This window comes from Bos taurus, chromosome 25 (genome assembly GCF_002263795.3).
Source record: "Bos taurus isolate L1 Dominette 01449 registration number 42190680 breed Hereford chromosome 25, ARS-UCD2.0, whole genome shotgun sequence".
Lineage (NCBI taxonomy): Eukaryota > Metazoa > Chordata > Mammalia > Artiodactyla > Bovidae > Bos > Bos taurus.
This window is the reverse complement of record NC_037352.1, coordinates 28,837,833-28,863,457: the sequence shown is the minus strand read 5'-3', so window position 1 is coordinate 28,863,457 and position 25,625 is coordinate 28,837,833. Positions and strand designations below refer to the sequence as shown.

The window sequence follows — 25,625 nt, the reverse complement described above, 5'->3', positions numbered from 1 at the left end:
GTCCAAGAATGCTGGAATGGGTAGCCTATCCCTTCTCCAGTGGATCTTCCCAACCCAGGAATCGAACCAGGGTCTCCTGCATTGCAGGTGGATTCTTTACCAACTGAGCTATCACGGAAGGCTAGAAAAAGAGACTGAAATCTGCGGAGTGAAAAGGGTGTAAAACAAAAAGGGTGGGAAAAAATATTGTCTAGGAAAAAACTTGAGAAAATTGAAAGAGTGACTCATACTGCAAGGAACCCTAACAGCAACAAAGCACCAATCTCCGTTAGCAACTATAACAGAGCAAAGTAAACAGACTGCTGAGGTGTTCATACTTCACAGATAATAATCACATCCAAAAAAAATTAGATTGCTCACAACGAATAAACAGCAGGTTGGTCATGAGCTTCTTGACAATATGTAAAACCAAAAATAATGGAATACCAATTGTAGAACTTTAAAAGCAAAAGGCTGAAATCCAAGAATTCTATACCTAAAGCAACATGTCATCTGTGCAAGTATCAAGAGAAAGATATTCTCAGATTCTAAATATTCAGCAGATTTAGAATTGAAGTAAACTTCCTCAAAAAAATAACAATGAAATTTTAGAAAGTTTATGCAGGAACAAATGTATATTAATTAAAATAAGAAGCAGAAAATGAGTTGAATATGGCTGTCTCTAAGCAGTCAAACCAGTTAAATGTACAGGCAAAATAAGTGTTTCCAATGTGATTATAAAATTGATAATATTCTTTAAATTGAAAATAATAAAAATTGGTTTTAAAAAAGGAGGAGGCATATTTATAATGGCAGTATATTGAAATTAACAAAGAATAGAAAAGAGAAAAAGTGAAAACAGTTAATTTCTCATCTTTCATATGAGCAAATATTATTAATTTGTAACTGATGTTAGGAGTTAAATTCACAAAAACTATATGGCCATTACTAGAAAAATTGAAAGCAAGACATCTAACTTTCAAACAACTGAGAGGGTACTATTTTTAAAAAAGCAAAACAAAAGCACCCTTTCTATATGAAAAGTCAACCTACTGAATGGAAAAAAATACGTGGGAATCATATATTTGATAACGGGTTAATTTTCCAAAATATATAGATAGCTCATAAAAGTCAATAGCAAAAAAAAAAAAGAAGTCTTATTTAAAAATGGACAGAGGATCTGCATAGACATTTTTCCAAAGAATATATGCAGATGGCCGACAGGGTCATGAAAAGATCCTCAACATCACTAAATACCAGGGAAATACAAATAAATACCACAATGAGATATTACTTTACACCTGTTATAACGGCTATCATTAAAAAGACAAGAAATAACAAGTGTTAGTGAGAGCTTCCCTTGTGGCTCAGATGGTAAAGAATCTGCCTGCAGTGTGGGAGACCTGGGTTCAATCCCTGGGTTGGAAAGATTCGCTGGAGGAGGGCATGGCAACCACTCCAGTATTCTCGCCTGGAGAATCCCATAACAGAGGAGCCTGGCGGGCTATAGTCCCTAGGGTTGCAAAGAGTCGGACATGACTGAGCGACTAAGCACACAGCACAGTGAGGGTGTGGAGAAAAGGAAATGCTTGTGCACTACTGCTGCTGCTGCTGCTGCTAAGCCGCTTCAGTCATGTCCGACTCTGTGCGACCCCATAGCCGGCAGCCCACCAGGCTCCCCCGTCCCTGGGATTCTCCTGGCAAGAACACTGGAGTGGGTTGCCATTTGGTAATGTAAAACTGGTGCAGCCACTAGGGAAGACAGTACAGAAGTTCCTCAAAAAATAAAAATAGAAATATCATATGATCCATCTGGATCCACTTCTGAGTATTTATCTGCAGAAAATGAAACACTAACTCAAAAAGATACCTGCAATCCCTTTGTTCACTGCAGCATTGTTTAGAAGAGCCAAGATATGGAAACAAACTGTCCATTGACAGATGAATGGATAAAGAAAATGCAGTGTGTACACACACACACACACACACACACACACACACACACACACAGGAATATTATTTGGCCATGAAAAAGAAAACCTTGCTATTTGTGGCATCATGGATGGAACTTGAGGGTACCCGTGAAATAAGTCAGAGAAAGACAAATACCGCATGATCTCATTCATATACGGAATCTTAAAAAAAAAAAAAAAAAGTCAAGCTCATGAATACAGAGCTGGTGGTTGCCAGAGGCAGGGGATGGGGAGGTGAAATGGGTGAAGGCAGTCAAAAGTTACAAACTTCCAATTATAAATAAACAAATCATTGGAATGTACTGTACAGCATGGTGACTACGTGTGTGTGCTAAGTCGCCTGAATAGTGTCCAGCTCTTTGCGACTCTATGAACTGTATGTAGCCTGCCAGGCTTCTCTGTCTAAGGGATTCTCTAGGCAAGAATACTGGAGTGGGTTGCTGTTTCCTCCTCCAGGGGATCTTCCTGACCCAGGAATCAAACCCACCTCTCTTTATGTCTCCTGCATTGGCAGGTGGGTTCTTTACCACTAGTGCCACTGGGAAGCCCCCACGGTGACTACAGTTAATAATAATTCTGTATTGCATAATTGAAAGTTGCTAAATTTCTAAGAGAATAGATCTTAAAAGTTCTCATCAGGAGAAAAATTTCACTATGTACAGTGAATGGATATTAACTAGACTTACTGTGATGATCATTATGCAAAATAAATAAATAGTAAATCATTACACTGTATAGCCAAAGTTCAGTTGTATGTCAAATGTCTTTCAATCTTAAAAAATTCACTGTAGTCAAAAAAAAAGAAGACAAATTAAATACATTAAGTGCACATCGGTTCAGTTCAGTCGCTCAGTCATGTCCAACTCTTTGCAACCCCATGAACTGCAGCACACCAGGCTTCCCTGTCCATTACCAACTCCTGGAGTCCACCCAAACCCATGCCCATTGAGTCGGTGATGCCATCCAGCCCTCTCATCCTCTGTCATCCCCTTCTCCTCCTGCCCTCAATCTTTCCCAACATCAGGGTCTTTTCAAATGAGTCAGCACTTTGCATCAGGTGGCCAAAGTATTGGAGTTTCAGCTTCAACATCAGTCCTTCCAATGAATACCCAGGCCTAATCTCCTGTAGGATGGACTGGTTGGATCTCCTTGCAGTCCAAGGGACCCTCAAGAATCTTCTCCAACACCACAGTTCAAAAGCATCAATTCTTCGGCGCTCAGCTTTCTTTATGGTCCAATTCTCACATCCATACATGACCACTGGAAAAACCATAGCCTTGACTAGATAGACCTTTGTTGGCAAAGTAATGTCTCTGCTTTTTAATATGTTGTCTAGGTTAGTCACATGGTAACCAGCATAAAGCAAAATGATAGAATTAAGACCCAACTGAAAGGTTGGAAATAAATGATAGGTCAAGCTTTCTCATAAGAAGGCTCTCAGAATAATTAAAAATTTAAACACAGTGGCACATATTGCTTTATACCCCTAACAAAATCACACAGAAAGGGCGTGAGGAACATGCCTCTTCTGTGTATTTCAGGAACATGAAATACCATGTTCCTGGAAGAAGTTGAATAATTCTGAGTGTTCTCCAATGACCACACATAACAATAAATGTTATGCAAACACAAGTGGAAAGGTTACATAGCAAAAATCAACAGAAAGCAAAAGCATAATTCAAAAGTGTTTCAAGAATATTTACATTGATAAGAGGTAAAATCCACTGTAAAGACAACAGAGCATTGAAAATTAAAATAAATGCTGTTAGAAGTAAACTGAGGAAGCAAGGTAACAGCAGTGGGAGATTTCAATACATCATATTAATTTACCTTGGATAAAATAACTAAAATCACAGGCGGAAGGGATATAGGTAATATGAAGATAACTTCTATGCATATATAAAAGTCTTATACCAAAGAGGCAACACCTTCATAAAAGTTCATCTTATTCTCACTTATAAGGAAAATCCTAGCAAAGAGCAGGCCATATTAATTTTCCAATGTACAAAAAAATAGAAAATTTAAATGTAAACTAGAAATTTAAAACCCTACTGGACTTGGAAATTATAAAATACTTCTCTCAAAAAATTGTAGAAGAGCAGAGGAAATTAAAAACTACAATAAAATATTATAAAGAAAACAATGGAACAATTAAAACTATCTATCAAAATTCTGAGATATTACTAGTGTCTTCTCAGTGGCAAAATTATTGTCTTGGTTGCCTTAATTATTAAATAGTGAGGAATTAAAATAAGAAATCTACCAAAGTTGCTAGAAATGACAACAAATAAGTGGAACAGAAATAAAAACAGAAAATCAAAACATCCTATGATGAAAACTAAAGGAAGTGAAGAACTGATTGTCACAGCAGGGAACAATGCCCTCATCATGCACTGGTCCATTTAGGTAGAGTTGTGAACTCCCAAGTTGATAGGGACCACGCTTGTCCATCAAGAGAGCAGGCAGGTGTAAGACAGTAAGGAGTGGTAGAGACTGTGGCATTTGCCCTGCCTAAAAGGACAGCTACTCAACTTCACCAAATCATTGCAATGAAAGAATGCAAGTCCAGACTTGCCAAATTCTCTTATATTTTTAAGAGGGAGAAATGCAGATTTTTAATATGATACTTTTTCTGCTTTATAAAATGATGTGTGAGCCAAATAAAACATGGCTAAGAGCTGAATTTGGCTGGTAGGCCATAAGTATGCAACTTCTGATTTAGACTACTTATTTCAGCTTGAATCAGTTTCAACAAGTTATATTTTTCCAGAAATCTCCATTTCATGTAGACGTTCAAATGTATTTGCACAAAACTGCATTGTGTATTCTTTTTAAAAAACTTTCACATTTTTTTCTCTTCTAGTTCAGTGCTCTCTTAATTCTTAATTAAACATGCTTTATTTGTCAATGTATTACATTTTTTCCCAAAAAATCAGCTCTTGGATCTGCTTATTGAAAAATTTTTGGTTTTTCATTTTAAAATTTTCAAGTGGGTGGGATTCTTATTCAAATGTTTGTTATTACTTTTTGGTTTATTGCACTGTAGTCAAAGAATGTGCCTATAATATTTGTCCTTTGGAATTTAATTAGGTTGTCTTTGTGGCCTAATACACAGCCATGTTTGTTAACATTCCAGAATCATTTCAAAAGAAGAGTATTCTCTTTTCAAGGGAACAAAATTTATTGATATATTACATGCATACACAGGCACATATTCACATACACACACGTTCAGTGTCATTCAAATTCTGTTCCTTAGTTTTATCTGTAGAATCAAACTGAAAGGAATGTGTAAAATCTCTCATAATCATTTCTGCCCCTATTCATAGTATTTCTAAATTTTTCTCCTGAAATAAAATTTTTGCAATAAATGTTACATCCTAATGAAAAACGAAAAGCCTAAAATCCTTAAGTCATCATTAATGTTGTTCACCAAACATTTCTAATTCATTCCATTCTAGTCATGGAGTCAGATTCAACTTCCTAATAGCCCTTGATATGAGGCATGGCCACATGACTTGCTGTAGCCAATGAGATGTGAATAGAAGTGACAGAAACTTTAAGAGTCATCATGTGATTCACTCAGTCTCTTTCCCTTGCCTCAGCTGTCATGGAAGCACAGACAGAAGCCTCCCTCTGCCAGGATTCCTGAGTGAGGATGACTAAGAGGAAACACCCAGCCAATCTACAATGGACATACAGCATGAGTGAGATGTTCTACTTTGTGGTATTGAGTCACTGATATTCAGGGAGGATTATTTATTACTGCAGCATAACTTAGCCTATCCTTACTGAAACAGACAAACAACAACAACAACAAACATAGACAATCTGGAAAAGGGAAAAACAGATAACTAATCAACATATTGAAAATACATCATCTCACTTATGAGTGAAAACTAAGTCCCCATTTTTCACCAATCACCTTAGTAAAGATGTATTAAATAATACTCAATATTGGTCAGGGTGTTCTGAGATAGGCATTTTCTTATATTCCTTTTAGTAAATTCTGCCTGAGTGAAATATTATTTCTGTATAAGGAATTTCAGCAGCTTCTTATCTTTCACATAATACTCTCTCTCCTAGGAATTCAGCACAATCTCTGTTTTCACAATGACACAGTACATGGTACCAGGAGGAAACAAACTTTCCAACTGGGATTCTGAGATTGTCTTGCTTATCTATGATCCTAAATGAAGTAATGACCTTCTTCCTAATGAAAAATGGTATACTGTTATCTATGGCATGACCAGCATCATAATTAATTAAATGTCATCTGTGGTTTCTTGGGATAAAATAATCATCGAAAGCAAGGCTTTCAAAGACCCGTGTAGTTACTATGTTTGACCTTTATAGTAGCAATGATGACTACAAGGGCTGTAGGTGGAATGGCTGCTCCAACAAGCTCAGGCCCGGAAACTCTCAGCTAGGTTACAGTCAGAGAACTAGAGTGCTTCTAGGGTAGCCCCAAAATCATCACTTATTTCTTACAACCTCAGGGAAGACCTCAGATTTAATTGGGTGGCCCATAGAATGATAATGAAATCACAGACTCATCAAGTCACTTATGTGAAATTTAAGGTACTGGTTGGAAAGAAGTGGGACCTGAGACTTAGAATGGGGAATTCTGTGTGGATTCAGAAAATTGAATGATCAAGTCTCCCTGATGTCCACTCTGATACTTCTCTGAGGTCAGACAAGATCAGTCTGAAGAACTTGTGGATCATGAAAACTGGAAACGAACACAACTTTTGTGTTTGCCTTGAACAGAGATGCCCACTTTTAAGATCTATTCCTACCAAGTTTCACTGACTCTAAATCCATGACTCCAATCAGATCAGCACATTCCAGGAGAAGTCCCAAGTCCACTATGGGAGACGAACACAGAGTCTCAAGATGTTGCTAATTTGTATTGTTGTAAACAGTGTAGCCATGAGTTCTAAGGTATTAAAATAAGAGAGACAGAATATAATACCAGATACTCTTAATGAAATGGGTGCATGAACCAGAAATTCTGTTTTCATTATGTTGGATTGAGTGGCAGCAAACAGGTTGAACAGTTTAATCTTTAGCAGAAACTTGGGTTCAGTGTGGGCAACTGTCAATACAATTGAGATGGCAGAGTCTTCTTAGAAAAATGCAGAGGGAGGAGCTACCTCGGGAGATAGGGATGTTGGAGTGGATTTGTCACAAACATCCACCATCACTACTTATCCCGAGAAGCCCAAAAGGACGCCCCTTTGCTAAAGCAGCAAGAAACCCAAAGACATCATCTTCAGTTCATAAACTCTGGTCTAGAATCAGGCTCGACTCATTCAAGAATAATTTGGGGAGTGGCTAGAATTTATTATCCAGCCAAAGCTGATGGCAGGAGACTGTCTGGAATAGCAACTGATAACCAAAACACTCACATAGGTTTGAAATATCTACGTGACATCATGACGGGAGTGTGCGTGCATGTGTATCTCTGTCCCGTTAAGTCACTGCTTCAATGCCTCGTTGTCAGCCTAAGTGACCTATATCCACTAAATCACAAAAAGAATAACAACATATTGACAAGATATGTTGTTAAACAGTCAGACATGACTGAGTGACTAAGCATACACACGCATAGTCTAAGGCATACCATCAGAAACAGGAAGCAACCCAACCATGTTTCCTCATCTGACAATCTCTCCCATGGAGTTCAGGCTAGATTCATGGAGCTCTTACTAGCAGTGTGACCTGGGCAAGTAACTTGAAACCTCTGTAATTCATTTTCCTCATCTCTAAAATGAGAATCATATGAGTCCCTATGGCCGTTATGAGAACTAAGTTAATAAAGTGCCAGAGTAGCAGTCTACAATGGAGACTCCACTGTGTTAGCTACTACTATCATCACTCTAAGTCATTATTGGAAGCATGGTGAGCACTACAGAAGTCTTAGTTATCGCTGTCATTACCTAGCTAAGATTTACCACAATGAAGTCAAAATAAGTTCAGCAGTAATTCCCTAACAGAATGAAATGTGAAATAGTTTGATGCCAATCATGCTTATTCACAAATGCAAACACATAAAGAGAGATTTTCCTGTGACTGACCATCACCAGGACTTTGTGAATTACTTCCAGCTTTTAAAGTTACACATCTTCCCCCAGGGTTACTGGCAGGAGATTAAGGAAGGACTGCACTCCATGGAAAAGACTGTCAAACAAGAAATCATGGTTGGGTTGCTTCCTGTTTCTGATGGTATGCCTTAGACTGTGTGTGTGTGTGTGTGTGTGTGTGTGCATTCAGTCATGTTGGACTCTTTTCAACTCCACTGTAGCCCGACAGACTTCTCTGTCCATGGGTTTCCCAGGCAAGAATACTGGAGTGGGTTTCCATCTCCTTCTCCAGGCAATCTTCCCAACCCAGGGACTGAGCCTTCATCCCCTGTGTCTCCTACATTGCAGGTGGATTCTTTACCTGCTGAGCCATCAGAAAAGCCCTTAGACTAGCACCTCTCAAACTCAACCACGCACGTAAGTTCTTGTTAAAACTCAAGCTCTGAATCAGCAGGTCTCAGGTGGGCCTGAGGGTGAGCACTGCAAGTAAGCTCCCAGGATATGGTGATTCTGTGGGTCCCTGGACCACAGCTGGAGAAGGGAGGAAGCCAAGGCCCCAGCATACGCAAGCATTGGGAAGGCCCCCGCTTTCAAGCAGGACTGACTAGTCCTGCTTCGTCATATCCCCAGAGGAAATATATCCTTATTTGCTTTTCAGGCATTTACTCCTCCTCAGACCTTCTTGTCCATACAAATACATAGGCTTGAAGATTTCTCTCAGCCAAAGGTTTTCTTTTAACCAGAAGTCACCCAGTGATGTTGATGGACACACTGCTGTCCATACCTGGCTGGATTGTTAAAGGATGAAGGTTTTTGTGCCTCACGCTGGGGATTCTGACTCAGCGCGTCTGTTTAGCATGTTTCCATTTCTTCTTTTTTTCTTGTGCACTGAAGTTAATGCACCTCTGCTTAATGCTAAAACTCCAGGTACTTCCACCAGATCATCCCCCTTCATGAAATCTGTGGGTGAGCATCTTCCCTCACACACAGAAAGAAGTGTGTATATAGACAATGGAATATTACTCAGCCATAAAAAGAATGAAGTAATGCCATTTGCAGCAACATGGATGGGCCTAGAGATCATCATACGAAGTGAAGGAAGTCAGGTAGAGAAAGACAAATAGTGTACGATATCACTTAGATGTGGAATCTAAAGAAATGATACAAATGAACTTATTTACAAAACAGAAACACACTCACAGCCATTGAAAGCAAACTTAATAGCTACCAAAGGGGAAAGGGTGGGGGAAGGATAAATTAGGAGCCTGGGATTAACATACATACACTGCTGTGTATAAAATAGGTAAACAACAAGGTCTTGCTGTTTAGCACAGGAAAATATATCAATATCTTGTTATGACGTATAAGGGAAAAGAATTCTAAAAGGAATAGCTATATGTGAATGTATAACTGAATCACTTTGCTGTGTACTTGAAACTAAACACAACATTGCAAATCAACTATACTTCAGCACAAAGAGAGAAAGAGAGAAGAAAGAAAGAAAAACGAGAGACAAAAAAAAAGAAAGGAAGGAAAGAAGGAAGCATGTATTTGAAATCACAACATAGACCTAGGCCCATTCCAGAGCCTCCACACGAGTACACTGACACGTTTGACTGTGAAGTGGAAATGGGCTGTACTGGGAATTAAGCATAGACTTTTCTGTCTTCTAGAAGATCACAAATGAAAATAGGAAAGTCATAATCATATGACTGATCAGCAAAGTGTCAACACATGTAATGAATGGGTAGGAAAAGAGGGAACATACAGACACACAGGCTAACAACGGGGACCCTGCCAACTCTTTCATGTGACTCTGGCCATAATTTCATTCTTTGAGCTCAGTGGTTTGCCTCAAAATGAAGCAAAAGGGCATCTTGCCAACCATAAAGTTAAGCAAATTCACACATAATGGACACCAGAAAAATCTTTTCTAAATGGAACAAAGCTGAATCATACTCACCATCCAGACAGTGGTGAACCTAAAAAAAAAAAAGAAAAACAAACACAAAAAACCCTACAAACCTGTTGAGGGATAATAATTCATTTCAAAACCCCAAACTTGTTGGAATTTCAAAAGATTCTGCATCTTTGAGGCACAGAAGGGAAATTAAGAATGCAGAGGGCAAGGGCTGCATTTGTTTTGTTCCTTGAGTGCAGGAGAGGTGGAGACAGCTAGGAACGGAAGATTGCATTAAGAAATATGAGCGGGGACCCAGGCAGAAACCATGGGCTTCTGAAAGCATCTCCTGGTTTGACAGTTTCAGGAAACTACTTACAAAGCTGGCTGGGTTCACTCCAGATGCCCACAGTGGTGTAGTTGGTGAAACCATTACGATGTAGAAAAGAGTCAAAAACGTCCCTTTGGTCTTAAAGATATCAAGCCCCTTTTCCCCAGTGGACAGTACAGGAGGCTCCAAGGGGCCCCAGGAACTGCTGTGGGAACCACAGAGCTAATGAGAGCACCAGGAGCATGGCAGAGCCCACAGTCACTTTCTCAACTTGCTTCTATAAAAGATTTAAGCTTTGGAGATGTTTTTGTAAGGTGACTATTTTATCATTTCTAAGGACAGTACTGCAATGCACTGGAGAGAAATGGATTTCCCGATGCAAGGAGAGCCTTAGGTCACTGAGTTTAAATGGTTCTAGGAGCCTGAGGAAGAGAACTTCAGACTTCCAGAATCTGGGCTGAAGGTGAGATGCTGGCAAAAGCATCTGGGAAACATGAGTCCTAGTCCCCAACTGATGTCAGGTCAGAAGGCACCTCAGCTGCAGAGGCTAAAAGAACCTTTGCAGCCATAAAGGAAGCACTGGGCAACTGGGAGTTTGGATTTTCTGTTTATTTAACTCGGGGCAGTTCAGCCTATGCGGTATACGCATACACAGGGTCAGTCCCAGCTCTGAAGTCTAATGGGCTATGGTCAGGAGAGCAATTCCAGACCCTACTACTGCCTGTCTTCCATTCTGCCCTCTGGAAAACCGGCTCCCCCCGCCACACACACACACTGGAACCGTCTGCCTCCCACAGGCTCTGTGTCCAGGAAACCAGCGAGCTCCCTAATCCAGGGAGATTACTGCTACACACAGAGTCAGCAAAGCACCCCACTCCCCAGGAACCACCTAATGAAAGCCTCATGGAGAGACTAAGGTTGTACAGACTCGGTCTAATTCCATCTGGGCCTCGTGCCGAAGGTATGACCTCACCAGAAAGCAAAACGGCAGGGACCCCAGAGAGAATGGATCGGTGTGTGGGCCAGACCTGCCTCAAATCATGGCCAGCTGGGATGCACGGAGGCACCGCCATCTCTCCCGATGCCCTTGGATCCCAGGACCAGGGTCAGGAGGCATGGTCATCTTACAGTGAAGAATCCTAAGTTCTGGCCCAAAACCCTTGTGTGAGTGTGTGTGTGTGTGCATGAGGCATTATTCTCATAAAAATCTCTGCCATTCCACAAGTTTCACACCAAAGAGAAGCTTAATTAGGTAGGGCCAAATGTCTGCAGAGAATCTCCAGTTACAGAAGCTGGGAGGAAGGATATAATTAGAACCTGACTTAAAAAAAAAAAAAACCACCATCAGAATAGCTCAAAAGACCCCACTAAGAGAAGGACACTGAAAAACAGTCAATCCACGTATATCCAGAACTCAGAACCCAGAAATTTCACTTACCAGTGTCACTGACAAATAACATAAAGGCATTTCCGCCTCAGCCTGGGTATTTCTCCCTTAGCTCTTTCCCCACTTAGGCATTGATTGCGTTGCAAAAGGCAATTCTCTTTGCCTGCACTGCTGCATTGCCTTCATTTGTTGTATATTGATTCTTTTGTAGGCAACAAAACAAAAGTTTGAGGAAGCTGCACTTCAGATATATATGATTATGGCTGATTTGCATTGTTGTATGGCAGAAATTTGTAAAAAAAAAAATTAATATATTTAAATAAATGAAGAAAAGTAAATAACTGTGCTTTCACCTGATGGGGTCACCATGAAAAAACAGATGATTTAGGCTTCTGTTAAAGGAACTAATAGAATTCTCTATATGCTTTGCTTGGAAGTCCCGCCCTCAGCATTGGTCACTAAGAATGATGTTGCAAATGAATGGGTGAAACCTGGCATCTCTTAAGCTGCATCTTGTTGGCTGCTTGAGTCCTGATGGGCTCCTGGAACAGCACCATCACCCGAGGCCCCCAGGGGACTCCAAGCCCTCCTGCAATCAGGGAGGATTTGCAATAATGTAAAAATTCCCCATGAGCCAGGGTCTGATGAACGAATAGACAGACAGCAAGGATGTACTTGGATGAAGATCCATAAAACTTCCATGGAAGTAACTCTCCCATGATAGCCCCCAGCTCATTTTGACTAAATGTTGCTAAGTCCATTTGCTTTTAGTCCATCTGACCATGTTTTATTTTGCTAAGTTATGAGAGAAGACTCAAAGGCACAAAAACCTTCTTAATTCTACAAAGAAGATAGGTTAAAATTTCTATTATTTTAAGGAAGAAACTCTTTTTTCCTGGAAGTGTTTCTCTGAAATGATGATGGGAATCCAGGGAAGAGATTTTGCTATACAACATGTGCTTTGCTCCAGCTTTTCAGAAATATTGGGCTAGCCAAAAGTTCATCTGGGTTTTCCCATAGGATGGTGCAGAAAAACCCAAAAGAATTTTTTGGCCAATCCAGTACCTCTAACTATAAAGCAAAGTCGAATCAGGCCTGCAAAGACCCAGAGAGTCACAATCAATCAGAGATGTAAGGACAGAGCCAGCACTCCATGTACAACTGAACATCCCTGATAGAACATCTCTTTCCTGAACCAGAAAATAAATGCCCACAGCTGCACTTGGTGGTTGGGACTGGGGTCCATTCACCATACAGTCACCATTAAATTATCATTTTTCCAACAAACCAGCAAGATAACAGGACACAGCTGTGTTCAATTAGTCTGCAGACCAATCAAACCCCTCACTACCAGGGTCTTCATCTGTCTCTCCCAAAAGACACCCTGCCCCATCCTCTGTTTCCATTTAGCTGGCCTTTACTTCATGTTCTACACAAGAATCCCCAAAGTCTACCACTTTGGACCCCTTACACCTGGGATCAAGCTGCTTTCCAGAGAGGGAGAGTGTGTGTTGAAAAAACAAAATTAGGGGACTTTTCTGGCAGTCCAGTGGTTAAGACTTCACCTTCCAATGCAAGGAATACAGGTTCAATCTCTGGCTGGGGAGCTAAGATCCCACATGCCTCGTGGCCAAAAACCCAAAACATAAAACAGAAGCGATAATATAACAAATTCAATAAAGACTTTTAAAAAATGGTCCACATCCAAAAAAAAAAAAACCTAAAATAAGAAAGCTGCTTTCTGGACCTTCGGCCAAGGCAGGAAGGTCATAGCCAGTTTGGGATAAACTCCTAGGGTTTTAGAGCAGGAAAGAATCTTAAGGATCATCAAATGCAGTCATTTTCCAGAACCGTTTAAGGATAGTGAAACACTTTCCCCCAATGAGACTGTATGTAGAAACCAGTGTGTAAAAGAGAGAAAAGAAGCTGTTATAGCCAAAAAATGGAATGTGATTTAGCAATAAAATGCAGTGAAATAGTGATACATGCTACACTATGGATGAACCTTTCAAATATTACGGTAAGTGAAGGAAGTCAGTCACAAAGGACCGTGTATCCCATGATCCAGAAGAGCTAAGTCCATAGAGACAGAAAGTTGATTAGTGGTTGTCCAGGACTCGGTGAGGGATAGAGGGACAGCCTGGAGCATCCCATGGACAGAGGAGCCTGGTGGGCTACCGTCCATGGGGTAAAGAGTTGGACATGACTGAGCAACTAACAGTTTCACTTTCAGAGGGAATGGAGGTGATAATTCAGAGGTACAGGGTTTCTTTCAGGGTGATGAAAATGTTCTAAAATTGATAATGCTATTGGTTGCACAAATCTGTGATACACTCAAAGCCACTGAATTACACAGGTTGCACAGGTGAATCTTAGGGTGTGTGAATTCTGTCTCAACAAAGCTATTTTGAAAATGAAACAGAATCATTTTCACTGCTCCACCAGCCAGGGCCTCCCCCCTCACTCGGCTCCCTCTAGTGGCCCCAGAGCCACCTCTGCAGACCCCTGGAGGTCTGTGGAATGTGGTTTGAAAAACCCAGATTTGGTTCAAGTTTCCATGCCCGAAATGTAAGCCAGGACATGAATCCAAGTCTTTTGACTCCAAGTCTCTATTTTGCAAGGCCCTTCAAACCCAAGATCTCTGATGAGTCCTGGCTCATCCCAGGGGATGGGGATGGGGGTAGGGGGTGGGGATGCTGTGGGCTCCAGTCTCACCGTCCATGTCCAGGCGTTGCATGATGATGGCCAGCTCCACCTCACTTGGCATGTACCCCAAAGAGCGCATGGCCATGCCCAGCTCCTGCTTGGAGATGAACCCATTTCCGTCTCGGTCCAGAACCCGGAAGGCCTCTCGGATCTCTACAACAGAAAAGCAGAGAAAGTCCAATGGTCACAAGGCATGGTTGACTGCAGGGGTCCCCAGCCCCCGTTAGGAACTAGACATGAGCAGTGGGCCAGCAAGTAAAGTTTTATCTGTTGCTCCCCATCGCTCACATTACCACCTGAACCACACCTGCCCCTTACCCCACCATCCATGGAAAAATTGTCTTCTGTTGTCAAAAGGGTTGGGGACCACCGCTCTACTGCATTGAAATGATAGGCAACTGTCTGCAGAAAACTCCTAATTACTTTACAAAGAGTGATGTGTCAAAACCCTTTAACCTGATTAAAAAAAGGGGGTGGCCAGAAGAGGAAGAAAAAAAGACAGAAAAGACGGGGAGGGAAGGGGGTAAGAAACAAACAAATAAAAAAAAAAAAACCAGAAAAACAACTTTGGAAGGAGGAGATAACTAACCCTAAGCAGCTAACATAATGTAGTGTTGTGTTAGTCGCTCAGTTGTGTCTGATTCTTTGCGACCCCATGGACTGTAGCCCTCCAGGCTCCTCTGTCCATGGAATTTTCCAGACAAGAATACTGGAGTGGGTTGCCATTCCCTTCTCCAAGGGATCTTCCCAACTCAGGGATCAAACCTAGGTCTACTGAATTGCAGGCAGATTCTTTACCATCTGAGTCACCAGGAACGCCCAACACAAAGTAGGGGGTGCACAATTATACAGGAGTCCCAGCTGGGAATCGCATTAGCCATGGACACTCCCCGGCAAGGCTGAGGTTTCTCTTTCAGTGGGGATAAGACGGGAAGACAGTGACCTCCCAGCTTGGGCTAGGGAGGAAAGGAGAATGAGAGTCCCTGTTGCAGACTTACATTCAGCTCCCTGCTGCCACAGAGCTGTGCAGAAAGCTTTCTCAACCTCCTAGGAGGACAGGAGTTAAGTATCCTGCTGTTTTTATTTCATTCCTCTAATTTACAGCTGTTTTATGGCTATAAACAACCTCAGATCAATAAGAGTGTCATAAAAGCCCCAGAGGCATCTTTAATCACATTCTCTGGGGCTGGCAGAGAACTTGACTCTACCATCAAGAAGGTCATTTCCCCCAGTAGGGGGACGCCCATCCTCTTACCCACCACCAGAGCTGCTCTGCTTTCCAAACCCAGAGTCCCTCCCTCCAGAGCCCTGATCTCTCTTCGCCTTCTGTTCATCGTGGGTTGGCTAAGCATTTCCTAACACCTCACACTCCCGTGAGGCATGAGAATTCGATTTGAGATCACAGTCTAGAGATGAGAGGTACGTCAATTGTATCTGAGCACCAGACATGGACAGCTTTGATTTTTCATCAATAAATCCAGTGTGAGCTCAGCTGCGGCAGCTGCCAGCACTCATCGGGGCCATTCAACAAGCTGCCTTTACCTGAGGAGCACGGGAGTTAGGACTGCAGAGAATAAAGACAGTGATCTGCCCAGCATCATGGTTCCCCTCCAGAGACCCATACTCTAGGTAGGAAGATAAGATCCAGTCAAAAACTTGCAGGAACTCTGAACTAATGCAAGACATCGGCCCTAGCCATTTACAGTTGTCCCTTGGTATTGGTAGGGGATTGGTTCCAGGACCCTGTGCATACCAAAATCCACAGATGCTCAAGTCCCCTAATATAAAATGTATAAAATGGAATTGGGTAGCTAGACCTTGTATCCGCGGGTTCAGCATCCATGAAGGGCCAACTGTAGTTACCACTTCTCTAAATATCTAACTATCCTCCCAGCAAGCACACTGAACCCTGACCCAGGCATGCTTTTCCTTTCCTCTTTGCATTAATTTCCTGTGGTTCCTTTAATCAATCACACAAATGTAGTAGCTTAAAACAACAGAAATTTATTCTGTCACAATCTGGAGGCTAGAAATCTGAAATCAGGTGGTAAAGAACCCTCCTGCCAAAGCAGGAAACGTAAGAGACACAGGTTCAATTCCTGGGTCAGGAAGATCCCTTGGAGGAGGGCATGGCAAACCATTCCAGTATTCTTGTCGGGAGAATCCTATGGACAGAGGAGCCTGGCGGGCTACAGCCCAAAGGGTAGCAAAGAGTCCGACACGACTGAGTGATTTAATATGCACGCTTGGACCAAAATCAAGATGAGGACAGACTACCCTCCCCTAGAGGCTCCAGGGAAGATTCTTTTCCCACTTTTTCCTACAAGTCTACTTTCCTTGGCTTGTGGCTGCAAGGCTCCAATCTCTGCCCTGCGGTTACCTTCTCTTCATCTGTCTTTGATCTCCCTTTGCCTGCCTCTTACAAGGACACTTGTGCTTTCATTTAGAGACCACCATATAATCCAGGATAAACTCCTCAACTCAAGATCCTTAATTTATTGGCAGCTGCAAAGACCATTTTTTCCAAAGTAACATTTATAAGTTCTAGGCTTGAGGATCTGATTCCTTTGGGGATTGTTTTTCAGACCTCTGCACTCTCCCAGCCAGTTCTTCCATCTGAAACACCTTGACATCCTCTTTACCTGCCCAAATCACATTGGTCCTCCAAGGCCAAGTCAGGGGTTGTGTGTTTCACAGCAATGCCCTCACTCACCACAGCCAAGTTACCTCCCTCACTACTGATTGGTCAGCAGGACATTTACTACTGCCTTATGACACCTAGCCCATACCACCTAGAAATATGAGGAAATCAAGGTGCCGAAATCATGGCTTCTGTGAGCTACAAGTGCCTTGTACATTTCATTCAAGGCTGTAAGTTCCCACCTATGTGCTGAAGGAGGCGCTAGACAGACAGCTGTTCAATAGATGATGATTCTGAACAAGTAAGCACCAGATATCAGCAGCAGATTCATTATCGATACTAATTCAGCATGCTGGATGCGTTCCATGAATAAATGTGTGCTCCAGCAGAAGGAAGACTAGTCTGGGAGTCAGGACCTTGGGCTCCCAGCCAGGCCTATTAGCGAATTAGGTCTGCAGCCAAACCCTGAGGCCTTGGTTTGTTCATGTGTAAAATGAACCAGGTTGGCCAAGAGACTCCGTGAGGTCCTTTGAGCCCCTTTCTAAGGATCCGTGGACATCGTTACAGTATTTAAAAGAAGAATAGGAAGCCTGTGTTCTTCTTCATACCCTATTAATCTGCTGTTCAAACACCCCTCTTTTTTCCACTGATGATACAGAAAACATTTTAGCCCTTTCCAAATTCTGAATTAAGGGGTTTGTCTGCATGTTTAGACTTTTCTCGTCAATGAGACATGCCCAAGATTATCTAAAGCAGCCATATGTTTTCCAACCATGTGTTGGGTGGACCTAAAACAGCTTACAGCCAGTGCTCAGCTCGAGATCATGGCACACAGCACTCAAGGACCAGGGCAGAGGTAATGCCTCACTCGGCCTAAGTCCAGACACTGAGGGTAGGGGGATGTAGACAGAGGGTCTCCTGAGATGGGAATCAGCTCACAAAGAAGTCCATCCAGTCCCCATGATCAGGGCAGCCCTGTCCCTCAGCCTCAATATCCCCATCTGAAAACTGGGTTGGGCTGGATCTCCTTCCAGCCTCTGTGACAGGGTTTTACAACAGGTCTTACAAAACCGTGCAACAGTAGAAAATTTCAGATGATGATAGGACCCTTGCTGGGGTCCCAGGTGGGCCAGCCTGATGGCCAGCTGCAGGCTGAGCCCTGCCCCTGCTCTCTGGACCACTTCCTTTCCAAGGCACCATCTCCTCTTCGCATCCCTCTGACTCCATCCTCAACTCTGGGCTAATGCTGTCGCACTGAAGGATGATCCCCTTCTGTTGATAGGGCCTGGCCTCAGCCCTGTGGTCCCTCTGCATGCCCTAGATCTTACCAGGGAAAGAGCCTGCATCCTAACATTAGCTACTCCAGAGGGCTTGGTTATGGATGTTTGAGAATATGACCTGGAAGTGAGAGCCTTGGTGGCTACACCCTAAGTTGCCTCACCTCTGGACTGTTGGATTTGGTAACTCAGACCTCAGACGGGGATCCCTCCGGAACTGCCCTGCTTGAAGGAACATGTTCCTTCGAGGCCCCAAATCCCCATGGTTTTCCTGTTTGCAATATGCATCCAGGCTGGCCCTGCTTCAGCCCAGGACAGGATGGAGAAGAAACAGCTCAGCTCAGAGTTCTGTTTTCTTTGGCCCCAGGTCAGTGGGACAAAGTCATCCTTCTCTGTTTGCTCCCAAGGGGACTCTCCCGGCAGTTCAGTGGTTAGGACTCCAAGCTTCCACTGCAGGGGATGCAGGTTCTATCTCTGACTGAGGAACTAAGATCCCACATGACATGTGGTGCCACCAAAAAAAGGAAAAAAGCTGGAGCTTTGGGGAAAAAAATCAACAAAATTGATAACTCTTAAGAAATAATCAAGCAATAAATTATTTTTTTAAAAAAGAATATCTACCGCTGTTGTGTGTGTGTGCACGTGCGCACGCATGCACAGAAGCAGACAAAGCCTACTAACTTATTTTTCTTTCAAAATAACAGAAGGGGTGAGGAGGAAGGTACAAAACTAGAAATCCATAATGGGAGCCTCTGGACATTTAATCTTTCCAGTGAAGGGAAAGCCCAGGAAACGAGAAGCTTATTAGAAGGAAATGGGTCTTGCAGTCTGAGACATGTGATGTGTGCCTCATTTTGTTTTTAATAGCAGAACAGGGTGTGAGAAATATGCCCATAAAACGGCGGAGACATGGGAGCAGGCCGGATCTTTCTGCCTCCGGCTGCAGACAGCCAGGGTGCAGCACGAAGGGGCTCTGGCCACCTTCCACATCCTCGGGAAGTGGAGACCACAGATCAAGTTTTCAAGAACGACTCAGTCACGTGGTGTGCTTTCCACTGGAATGTATCCCCTCTTTAGGATGAAGTCCCTTGTGCTCCAGAGTTATATAACCATGCTGTGCTTTTGGTCTTTGATTGCATTTCAGTCTCACGCAACACGTGCACACCAGGCACCAGCATGGCCAATTCTACCCCATCTAAGATGCCTTGTGGGCCACAGGAGGGACATCTATGATGGCCACAGGAGCCTGTCCAACTGTCATTGTGTGGAGTACAAAAGGTAACATTGTAAGACACATCTTCTGAAAAAAGGATTCCATTCTCTGCTTGTGGAGTCTTCTAGAATCAAAGTCTGCACTCCCACAAGGATCTGAGCCTCTTCTCCTTGGAATGAGGCTAATGTTCTGAAGCCAAGCAAGACCTGGGATAGAAATGGTCCTGCTCTAGAGACCGAGAGATGTACAGTGCATTATGCCAGCAAATCTATTTTCTTAAATATATCTGGAGCCACCACTGGTACCTGCTACATTCTGACCCAATGCCTTCTGAGAACCATGCTTTGGTTCCATGATGCTCTCTAGGGTCATAGCCAATTCAGGCAGAAACAATGGTGGAGGCACATCAGTCAAGCCACCTAAACAGAGTGTGTATCAGATGAAATCCAGATACCAGGCAGAGTCAGTATTTATCTGCTAATGGTCTAGCTCTGAAGAGTCAGCTGAAATTCATTGTGCTAACTGGCAAACTCAAATCAGTAATGAAGAACAATCTTTCCTATCTCATTTCTCATTAGCTTGAAATCTGTTTATTATCCACAGAAAGGTATGTTTAGGAAGCACTTGGGTTTTAACCACAAAATGTGAGGTCTTTACCAATGAATAAGATGCCTTCTTTTGATTCACATCATTGAGAAACTGCAAAACTGGAGAGATACAGCTCAGTAAGGCTAGGCGAGCAATTATGAACTAGTAACACAAATGCCAAAGAATTGACACTTTTGAACTGTGGTGTTGGAGAAGACTCGTGAGAGTCCCTTGGACTGCAAGGAGATCAAACCAGTCAATACTAAAGGAAATCAGTCCTGAATATCCATTGGAAGCACTGATGCTGAAGCTGAAACTCCAATACTTTGGCCACCTGATGTGAAGAACTGACTCATTGGAAAAGACCCTGATGCTGGGAAAGACTGAAGACAGGAGAAGGGGATGACAGAGGATGAGTTGGTTGGATGGCATCACCAACTCGATGGACATGAGTTTGAGCAAGTTCTGGGAGTTGGTGATGGACAGGGAGGCCTGGCACGATGCAGTCTACGGGGTGACAAAGAATCAGACATGACTGGGTGACTGAACTGAACTGACTGAACTGAACACAAACACACCAGATTATAAGATACAAGTCTGCAGCTCGTTATTTGGGAGAAATAATAGGACAGGGGCTGAGCCAATGACAAAAGAGATTTAGAAAAGTTTCCCCCTTTTCGATGAAAAACAACAAATGCATATGTAGAAATGACTAATACAACCATTCATTCACTGAATAGTTACTGCATAATTATCATATGCCAGATGCAATCCTGAGATATACAGGGAGCCAAAGAAACTTTCCAGGCTCTGAAAAGCTTACATTCTAGTTGGAGAGACAGAGGGTGACCAGATATTCATAACAGAGAATGACAAGCACAATAATACAAGTCTACATAAATCTCATGGAAGTCCTTCCTTAGGACAGAGACAGCTCTGTGAAATCTTTTGAATCTTAAGGCCACAGAGAGAAGGGAAAGGAGGCTGAGTGGGGAAAATGTACCAAGATGGGTATGTTCAACATGGCTGCACAGTGGTTATAGAAACATCGAGAGACAAAGGGGAAGAAGTCTTACGCTAAGACAAGACTGAAAGAGCCCTAGAAGCCACCCAAGCTTTACAACTAATTGGTTTCAGTAATTAGGGAACGACAGAGGTGAGAGCTGAGGCAGCAAGGCAGTGGGGCTCTGAAAGAGGAGGGAAACATGCTGGGAGGAGGTAGGGATGCAAAGAGGAGTGTCCTGCATTGAATAGTGCTGATGCCAACAGATGGGGGCAAGATAAGGGTTATGATGCTGCTTCTTTTAATTCACTTTTTAACCTAGCTTTCTTGGTACATTTTAAAGAGGGTTAAAGGAGCCTCCTGGTGGCTCAGAAGGTAAAGAATCCACCTGCACTGCAGGAGACCAGGGTTTGATTCCTGGGTCAGGAAGATCCCCTGGAGAAGGAAATGGCAAACCTATTCCAGTATTCTTGTCTGGGAAATCCCATGGACAGAAAAGCCTGGCAGGCTACAGTGCATGGGTTGCAAAGAGCTGGACACAACTTAGCGATTAAACAACAAAGGACCCTCACTCCTAGTTATTTGCTATTTGAGATGTGATTGCATTCATTTCAATAAATGCTCATTTATTGACTGTTCCTCCCTGAGACTATAACAGTATCTGGGATCTACAGTTAGAATTCAGGGTTAAGCATGGCTCCTGTAAGTTCCCTGGCCACCCCCGATCCCACTCTGGCTCATCAGGAATCACTGTTAACCCTGAGGGCAGGCAAAAGGCAGTGTTGGGGAAAACAGTTCAAAGGCACAGTGCTCGAGGCTGGTGGGACAATGGTTCAAGGTCCATACTGTGGATCCCTGGTGTCACTACGCTCCTGGCCTTTCTCCTTACCTCAGGGCTCAAATGATACCTTGAATTCACAAATCAAGCCAACTCCCTCCCTAGCTAGCATTTGGAAAGAAAAGCTTGTCAGTTATTTACTAGGTGGAGAAATTACAGACCGAATAGGTCACGAAAAGTAATCATTCTTTCTTAACATAGGGCAGCAGAAAGCCAGGGGCATTTCTAAGGGTTTAGGAGCTAGATCAGAGTTTATTTGTCCCCAAAGTTTACATCTCCATAGATTAAGCTGAATTGATTTTAACATGCCAGGTCTGTTGAAGCTAATGGAAAATTCCCCAACAGCAAAAGAACAAAGCAAATGAGAACTGAAAGTAACAATGAAAGCCCATCTGGACCATGGGCTCCCAGTGATGGACTGACTGCCCAGCATGGATGAAAGGAGAGCCATTAAACTGATTTGAATATGGATGAGAGTGAGCATTGTCAGAGGGTCTCTGTACTGAAAAACAGCGTGAAGAGTGAAGAAGAAAGGAAGAGGACATCAAGCAAGGCAGCAGTTTTCTTTGTCTTGAGAGATTCTGGACTTGACCTCTGTCTGGGATGGGGACAACCCCCGTCAAAAGACTAGAGCTAGATCTGCAGAGGAATGCTACATTTTCTAGTTCCCAGGTGGCTCAGTGGTAAAGAAACTACCTGCCAATGTAGAAGACACAAGAGACATGGGTTCGATCCCTGGGTTGGAAAGATCCCCTGAAGTAGGAAATGGCAACCCACTCCAGTATTTCTGCCTGGAAAATTCCATGGACAGAGGAACTTGGCAGGCTACAGTCCTTGAGGTCACAAAAGAATCGAACACATTAATTGATGCTTTTTACAAAAAAGCCTCCAAAATATAAAGGAAAAAAAATCTATAATTCACTGGCAAGTAATAACCATTGTTAATATATATTAGGGTGCTTTATTCCAAACTTTTTAATGTACAAATATCCTTAATTAAATTGGGATCAAGCTCTCTCTAGAGTTTTATTTTTTTTTTTTCATTTCAATCTTCCATATTGTTAAGTAGTCTTTAAAACATCATTTTTGATGGCTGTGTAGTATTCCATTAAATCATGATAGCCAAACTGATATCACCAAACTCCTAGTGTGGGTCATTTAGATCATTTCTGATTTTAAATAATGCTGCAGTGGAAATCTTTGTACATAAATTTTCATGCATTTTGATGTTTATCTCCTTCAGATGATATCCTAGGAACAGAACTATTAGGTCAAAGGCAAAAACTCTTTTAAGGTATTTAATAGATATCACCAAATTGCCCTCTATGATTCATTTCTACTCATACCACTTCTGACATCAAATGTGTCAGAGTTTTCCCCACACCAACTAATTCTCCAGTTCTCTGGATACTAATCTGTTGTCCAATGATTTAGTCTAATTCTGACACTAACTACTTAGAGTCAGTGCAGACCCTGAAGCTTAAGTCCCCCAAAACTGTCCTCACTTTAAATGCCAGTCACAAGTCTAGGTCATCTGGATTTATGACCAGCTGGCTATAATGTCAAGGGTTCCCACAAGTCCTCTTTGGATTTAATAATTTGCTAGAATAGCTCACGGAATTCATAAAAGCTCCTTATTTACATTGACTGGTTTATTATACAAGGTCGAACTTGGGAACAGCCAAATGGAAGACACACATAGGACCAGGTAAAGCGGTTGCAGAGCTTCCATATCCTTTCTGGGCTCACCACCCTCCCAGCACCTTGATGTACTCACAAATCTGAAAGCTCTCCAAACCCCATCATCTAGGGTTTTTATTGGAGGTTCCATTATGTAAGCATAGTTGATTGAATCTTTGGCCATTGGCAACACAATTCAATCTCCAGACCCTTTTCTCTCCCTGGAGGTCACTGAGTGAGTCAAAGATGCTCGGTCATGTCCAACTCTTTGCAACCCCATGCACTGTTGCCCGCCAGGCTCTTCTGTCCATGGAATTCTCCCGGCAAGAATACTGGAGTGAGTTGCCATTCCTTTCCCCAGGGGACTGTCACTTGATGGGGTTAAAAGTTCCAACCTTCCAATCATGCCTTGGTCTTTCTGGTCACCAGCCCCCATCCTGAAGCTATCTAGGGACCCCAGCCACCAGTCATTTCCTTAGCATACAAATGACACTCTCATCACTTCAGAGGTTCCAAGGGTTTCAGGAGTTCTGGGCCAGGAACTAGGGAGGAAGACCAAATACATATTTCTTATTATATCATAATATCATACTCTCCAAAAAAGGTAGTATCAGTCCTTACCATCCTCCATTTTCATCATTTCTATGCATAGAAACCCAATCTCCTATGAGATATACTGTTCATCCTGCCATTCTGAAGTTCAATATCCAGATGATTATAATGGGAGGCTTCAGGAAAAGGGAGACAATTCAGATATTGTCTCAAAAAGACCTGCAGGGTAACTGCAGGACCTGAGTGGACCCTACACTCAGCACAGAGCCTGGCCCAAAGGATGTGCCCAGAAAACACCCACACTCATGGCTGAGATGAGGAAACTGAGGCTCAGAGAGAAGAAAGGGGCTCCCCTAATATGAGAGGAGCAGGGATAAGAGGGGAGAGACCTGCCCTCCTGGCTTTAGGTCAGGACTGTTTCCAGGGCAGGATGCTGGGTTGTTCCTCTATGAGGAGATGGACCAACTCCCACAGCCCAGCAGACTAGCTGCATCCTGGGAACAAGCCTGGTGCTTCTCCCCAGAAGGAGTTATTTCTCACAAAGACCCATTTCTCCCACAGCAACAAGCACCTTCTCAGGGAAATAGCCCAAGGCAGAAAACAGCCATCGTACCATTTGGCACATAAGGCAGTATTGCATGGATCTGCAAGCAGCAAATTGAGTGGAATTTATCTGTGAGCAACATGGTAATAATCAATATAATTAATTTTTCATTAAGTCACACTGTTCCTAAGCTGAATATCCTGAGATCAGAGACTAATCAGCATCTGAGAAATCTGTGGATTTAGCACTGATATGGTGGCCAGAAGAGCAAGATCCAAGTTCCAGAAATAAACCTGAAGCAAATTGCATGGAGAGAAGGAGAAGGCCTCTCAGGCACGGCTCAACCCTCCCCTCCCTGGGGTCTTGAAAATCCTCTGGAAAAACTAAGTTTATCTTCATGTTGTTCAATTCAACTCAACCCAACAAATATTTCTTGGGCACCGACTGTGTCAGGCACCCTTCTGAGTGCTGCTGGAGACCAGGCCCCAGGACACCAAGGTATAATAGCAAACAGGGGACTCTCTGGTGGCCCAATACTTGAGAATCCATCTGCCAATGTGGAGGACACAGGTTCAATCCTTGGTCAGGGAACTCGGATCCCACATACTGCAGGGCAACTAAGCTCGTGTGCCACAACTACTGAGCCCAAATGCCCTAGAGCCCGTGCTCTGTAAGAGAAGCCACCACAGTGAGAAGCCCGAGCACTGAGCACTGCAGCTAGAGAAAGCCCACACACGGCAACAAACACCCAACACGACCAAGTAAATAAATCTTTTAAAAAATAATAATAGAAAACAGGACATCGGTCAGGCAGAGGTGGGGCCCTGACCAAAGCCCCCAGTGGGAAGGAACTGTGGAGGATAGCTTAGTGGCTGGAACTCTGATTCTTTTTCTGGCTCTCACAAAGCATTATTCTAGAAACCAAGT

The 25,625-nt window shown here is 42.8% G+C and overlaps 1 protein-coding gene across 3 annotated transcripts in view; it reads right to left on the bottom strand.

Moving 5' to 3' along the window:
- Positions 1-25,625, bottom strand: part of CALN1 (calneuron 1) — a 462,160-nt gene that overhangs the window by 234,899 nt on the left and 201,636 nt on the right. For all 3 annotated transcript variants that reach the window (NM_001206115.1, XM_005224934.5, XM_059881397.1), the window contains exon 3: positions 14,372-14,515. In NM_001206115.1, coding sequence (NP_001193044.1) covers positions 14,372-14,515 — 144 coding nt within the window. The remainder of the gene's footprint in view (positions 1-14,371; positions 14,516-25,625) is intronic.